At 45.9% G+C, this 6,000-nt stretch overlaps 1 protein-coding gene across 5 annotated transcripts in view; it reads right to left on the bottom strand.

Annotated features, from left to right (window-relative positions):
• Positions 1-827: 827 nt before the first annotated feature.
• M1AP (meiosis 1 associated protein) overlaps positions 828-6,000 on the bottom strand; it is a 209,066-nt gene continuing 203,893 nt past the window's right edge. For 3 of the 5 annotated variants that reach the window (XM_077280494.1, XM_077280497.1, XM_077280498.1), the window contains one exon: positions 828-1,057. In XM_077280494.1, coding sequence (XP_077136609.1) covers positions 970-1,057 — 88 coding nt within the window. In that variant the 3' untranslated portion in view covers positions 828-969. The remainder of the gene's footprint in view (positions 1,058-6,000) is intronic. The other 2 variants (XM_077280496.1, XM_077280495.1) reach the window with 1 other exon arrangement.

The raw sequence follows: 6,000 nt of genomic DNA, 5'->3' as shown, positions 1-6,000 counted from the left end.
GTGACATGGTCTCCCGGTACTTACCTACACGCAACCTCCGATCCTCTCAAGATCTCCTTCTCTACTCCCCTCATCTCTTCTTCACACAACAGCAAACAAGACTTCTCCCATACTTCCCCCATACTCTGGAACTCTCTACCACAACATATCAGACTCTCGCCTACCATGGAAACCTTCAAAAAGAACCTGAAGACCCACCTCTTCCGACGAGCCTACAGTGATCCTCGGTCTACTGAACCGCCACACAACCAGCTCTCCCCTCTCCATCCATCCACTGTAGACTGTGAGCCCTCACGGGCAGGTCCGCTCTCCTTCTGTACTTGTGTGTCTTGTTTTTTGCTCATGTTTATTGTACTTGGCTATATTTGCCCCCTTTTTCACAAGTAAAGCGCCATGGAATAAATGGCGCTATAAAAATGTCTAATAATAATCTGTGTATGAGAGCCCCGCACAGCGACATTGCCGGATGCATGTATGAGGAGGCCACTGTACAGCGAGTGCCAGATCCGTCTATGGGGAGGGCAACGTACAGCGACATTGCCTGATCTGTGTATGATGAGACCCCCGTATGATGACATGGCCGGATCAGTGTATGAGTAGAGCCCCGTACAGTGTCGTTGCCGGCTTCGTGTATGAGACCCCAATACAGTTACATTGACGGATCCGTTTATGAGGAGACCCCCATACAGATACATTGACGGATCTGTGCATGAGGAGAGCCCCATACAGCGACATTGCTGGATCCGTGTATGAGGAGACCCCCCATACAGTTACATTGACGGATCAGTGTATGAGAGCCCTGTACACTCAATAGGGAACACTTATTCATCAGGTGTAACAAGATTTACTAACATTCTAAAGTAGAACACAAAGAGCGCAGTGAACTCCGATGCCGACGGGTATGAAGACTTCCTGGGTTTCAATCATCCTTATCACACAGGCGTCTTCTTTTGGGGGATGGGCTTTCAGTTACCAGACATCCGCGCTTACCAAAACTTGGAGCAACAAATTGTAAGGGAGCAATGGAGGCTCTGGCCTTACCACTGGAGTGGAGAACCTAGAAAAGCAGAAGTGATCAGTCACGTTCCAGCTCGCTCTGACCCACTGTTCCTACTCCATAGTGACCAACTAAACCATTTCATCCAGAAGATCTGACCGGCGTCAGATATTATTACTGGGTCGTGACATTAGTCACTTACTGGACAGCAGAGAGAAGCAGAATGTCATGGACACAGAAAATGCCAAAATATTATCAATGTTTTCCAATACTCAACTTCCAATAGATATAAAAAGTCTATACACCCGATTAAAGGGATTTTGTAATAGAAATAAAATCCCACCAGAAGAATAATTTCATTTTATTTTCCCCCTTTAATGTTGCCCATAGCAACATAGGTTGAAAAAAGACCCACGTCCACCATGCTTGACCTTTCTCCACCAATTATACATTGTGTCAGTAAATCTATAACCCACAATGTTCTGTACTGATGAAATCCTCTGGCCCTTGTATAAAGCTGTTATAGTGTCGGCCATTACTACCTCTTGTGATCGGAGCTCCGTAGTCTGACTGCTCTAACTGTAAAGAAGCCTTTCCTGTTCAGCTGCTGGAATCTCTACAAATCCAATGACAAAAACGGAAATCTTATTGGGTAGAAAAAGAGAAATAAAGAAGTAAAATCCCGTGTTACATAAATCTGCACACCCTTACACTAATACTTTGCTGCAGTCCCCTGTGTATTTCTGGAAGCGATCACTGGTTTTGAGTTGGGGGTCCATAGCTCAGCGCACCTAGAATTTGCGATCTTTGCCCGCTCCTCCATGCAGCAGCTCCACATCTGTCAGATAAGCTCACCACAGATAGCCCCTGGGTTCAGGTCTCGGCTCGGCCGCTCCAGAATATCCGTCTTCTTCTGGAGAAGCCATTCTCTTGGTGATTTGGAGGTCACTTAGGGTCATTGTCGCTGAAAGGTGAAATTCCTCATCTTCAGCTCTTTAGGCAGGAAGGTTCTGACGTAAAATTGTCTGCTATTTTGTTGTGAATTTGGATTCTGGGCTCCCCCGGTGGCTACTGGTGGAATTGAACTGGTGTTTTCATCTTCTCTGTTCACCTGTTCCCATCAAGATGTGGGAGTCGCTATATAACCTTGCTGCTCTGTTAGTTGCTTGCCGGTCAACAATGTTATCAGAAGCCTCTCTGTGCTTGTTCCTGCTCCTAGACAACTACTAGATAAGTTGGACTCTTGTCCATGTTTGTTTTTGCATTTTGGTTCCAGTTCACAGCTGTAGTTTAGTTACTGTGTCTGGAAAGCTCTTGTGAACAGGAATTGCCACTCTGGTGTTATGAGTTAATGCCAGAGTTTTAAAGTAATTTCTGGATGGTGTTTTTGATTAGGGTTTTCAGCTGACCATGAAAGTGTCCTTTCTGTCTTCTGCTATGTAGTAAGTGGACCTCAAATTTGCTAAACCTATTTTCATACTACGTTTGTTATTTCATCTTAATTCACCGCCAATACATGTGGGGGGCCTCTGTCTCCTTTTGGGGTATTTCTCTAGAGGTGAGCTAGGACTAATATTTTCCTCTGCTAGCATTATTTAGTCCTCCGGCTGGTGCTGGGCATCTAGAATCAACGTAGGCATGCTACCCGGCCACTGCTAGTTGTGTGTTAGGTTTAGTTCATGGTCAGCTCAGTTCCCATCTTCCAAGAGCTAGTTCCTATATATGCTTATGCTATGATCTCTTGCCATTGAGATCATGACAGTTTGACCGGCCCACTAAAGGGTTAAAATCCTTGGCTGAGAAAGGAGAGAAAATAGTAGTCTGCTGAAATTTTTTTTTTTTTTTTTTTCTCTCCTTTGAATGGCTCTGTGTCCACCTGTTTGTAATGGATCTTCAGAGTGTAACTGCAGGTTTGAATAATCTCGCCACGAAGGTACAAAATTTGCAAGATTTTGTTTGTCATGCACCTGTATCTGAGCCGAGAATTCCTTTGCCGGAATTTTTCTCGGGGAATAGATCTGGGTTTCAGAATTTTCGAAATAATTGCAAATTATTTTTGTCCCTGAAATCTCGCTCTGCCGGAGACCCTGCACAGCAGGTCAGGATTGTGATTTCCTTGCTCCGGGGCGACCCTCAAGACTGGGCTTTTTCATTGACACCAGGGGATCCTGCGTTGCTCAATGTGGATGCGTTTTTTCTGGCCTTGGGGTTGCTTTATGACGAACCTCATTTGGAGCTTCAGGCAGAAAAAACTTTGATGTCCCTATCTCAGGGGCAAGATGAAGCGGAAATTTACTGCCAAAGATTCCGTAAATGGTCTGTGCTTACTCAGTGGAATGAGTGCGCCCTGGCGGCGACTTTCAGAGAGGGTCTCTCTGATGCCATTAAGGATGTTATGGTGGGGTTCCCTGTGCCTGCGGGTCTGAATGAGTCCATGACAATGGCTATTCAGATCGATAGGCGTTTGCGGGAGCGCAAACCAGTGCACCATCTGGCGGTGTCCACTGAGAAATCGCCAGAGAGTATGCAGTGTGATAGAATTCTGTCCCGAAGCGAGCGGCAGAATTTTAGACGGAAAAATGGGTTGTGTTTCTATTGTGGTGATTCTACTCATGTTATATCAGCATGCTCTAAGCGCACTAAAAAACTTGGTAAATCTGTTTCCATTTGCACCTTACCGTCTAAGTTTATTCTATCTGTGACCCTGATTTGCTCTTTGTCATCTATTACCACGGACGCCTATGTCGACTCTGGCGCCGCTTTGAGTCTTATGGATTGGTCCTTTGCCAAACGCTGTGGGTATGATTTAGAGCCTTTGGAGACTCCTATTCCTCTGAAGGGGATTGACTCCACCCCATTGGCTAATAATAAACCACAATACTGGACACAAGTAACTATGCGTATTAATCCGGGTCACCAGGAGATTATTCGCTTTCTGGTGCTGTATAATCTACATGATGATTTGGTGCTAGGATTGCCTTGGCTGCAATCTCACAACCCAGTCCTCGACTGGAGAGCTATGTCTGTGTTGAGCTGGGGATGTAAGGGGGCTCATGGGGATGTACCTGTGGTTTCCATTTCATCATCTATTCCCTCTGAAATTCCTGAGTTCCTGTCTGACTATCGTGACGTCTTTGAAGAATCCAAGCTTGGTTCGTTACCTCCGCACCGAGAGTGCGATTGTGCCATAGATTTAATCCCGGGTAGTAAATACCCAAAGGGTCGTTTATTTAATCTGTCTGTGCCTGAACATGCTGCTATGCGAGAATATATAAAGGAGTCCTTGGAAAAGGGACATATTCGTCCATCGTCATCTCCCTTAGGAGCCGGTTTTTTCTTTGTGTCAAAAAAAGACGGCTCTTTGAGACCATGTATTGATTATCGGCTTTTGAATAAAATCACTGTTAAATATCAATACCCATTGCCGTTGCTGACTGATTTGTTTGCTCGCATAAAGGGGGCCAAGTGGTTCTCTAAGATTGACCTTCGTGGGGCGTATAATTTGGTGCGAATCAGGCAGGGGGATGAGTGGAAAACCGCATTTAATACGCCCGAGGGCCACTTTGAGTATTTAGTGATGCCTTTTGGTCTTTCAAATGCCCCTTCAGTCTTCCAGTCCTTTATGCATGACATTTTCCGCGATTATTTGGATAAATTTATGATTGTGTATCTGGATGATATTCTGATTTTTTCGGATGACTGGGACTCTCATGTCCAACAAGTCAGGAGGGTTTTTCAGGTTTTGCGGTCTAATTCTTTGTGTGTGAAGGGTTCTAAGTGTGTTTTTGGGGTACAGAGGATTTCCTTTTTGGGATATATTTTTTCCCCCTCTTCCATTGAAATGGATCCTGTCAAGGTTCAAGCTATTTGTGATTGGACGCAGCCCTCTTCTCTTAAGAGTCTTCAGAAATTTTTGGGCTTTGCTAACTTTTATCGTCGATTTATTGCTGGTTTTTCGGATATTGCTAAGCCATTGACCGATTTGACTAAGAAGGGTGCTGATGTTGCTGATTGGTCCCCTGATGCTGTGGAGGCCTTTCGGGAGCTTAAGCGCCATTTTTCCTCTGCCCCTGTGTTGCGTCAGCCTGATGTTGCTCTACCTTTTCAGGTTGAGGTCGACGCTTCTGAGATCGGAGCTGGGGCAGTGTTGTCGCAGAAAAGTTCTGACTGCTCCGTTATGAGGCCTTGTGCCTTCTTTTCCCGTAAATTTTCGCCCGCTGAGCGGAATTATGATGTTGGGAATCGGGAGCTTTTGGCCATGAAGTGGGCTTTTGAGGAGTGGCGCCATTGGCTTGAGGGGGCCAGACATCAGGTGGTGGTATTGACTGACCACAAAAATTTGATTTATCTTGAGACCGCCAGGCGCCTGAATCCTAGACAGGCGCGCTGGTCATTATTTTTCTCTCGGTTTAATTTTGTGGTGTCATACCTACCGGGTTCTAAGAATGTTAAGGCGGATGCCCTTTCTAGGAGTTTTGAGCCTGACTCACCTGGTAACTCTGAGCCCACAGGTATCCTTAAGGATGGAGTGGTATTGTCAGCCGTTTCTCCAGACCTGCGGCGGGCCTTGCAGGAGTTTCAGGCGGATAGACCTGATCGTTGCCCACCTGATAAACTGTTTGTTCCTGATGATTGGACCAGTAGAGTCATCTCTGAGGTTCATTCTTCTGCGTTGGCAGGTCATCCTGGCATTTTTGGTACCAGGGATTTGGTGGCAAGGTCCTTCTGGTGGCCTTCCCTGTCACGAGATGTGCGAGGCTTTGTGCAGTCTTGTGACGTTTGTGCTCGGGCCAAGCCTTGTTGTTCTCGGGCTAGTGGATTGTTGTTGCCCTTGCCTATTCCTAAGAGGCCTTGGACGCACATCTCGATGGATTTTATTTCAGATCTGCCTGTTTCTCAGAAGATGTCTGTCATCTGGGTGGTGTGTGACCGTTTCTCTAAGATGGTCCATTTGGTTCCTCTGCCCAAGTTGCCTTCTTCTTCCGAGTTGGTTCCTCTGTTTT

This window comes from Ranitomeya variabilis, chromosome 1, assembly GCF_051348905.1.
Source record: "Ranitomeya variabilis isolate aRanVar5 chromosome 1, aRanVar5.hap1, whole genome shotgun sequence".
In the NCBI taxonomy this organism is placed as follows: Eukaryota; Metazoa; Chordata; class Amphibia; order Anura; family Dendrobatidae; genus Ranitomeya; species Ranitomeya variabilis.
Note: the sequence above shows the minus strand (reverse complement) of the source record. Positions and strands in the feature narration are given on the sequence as shown.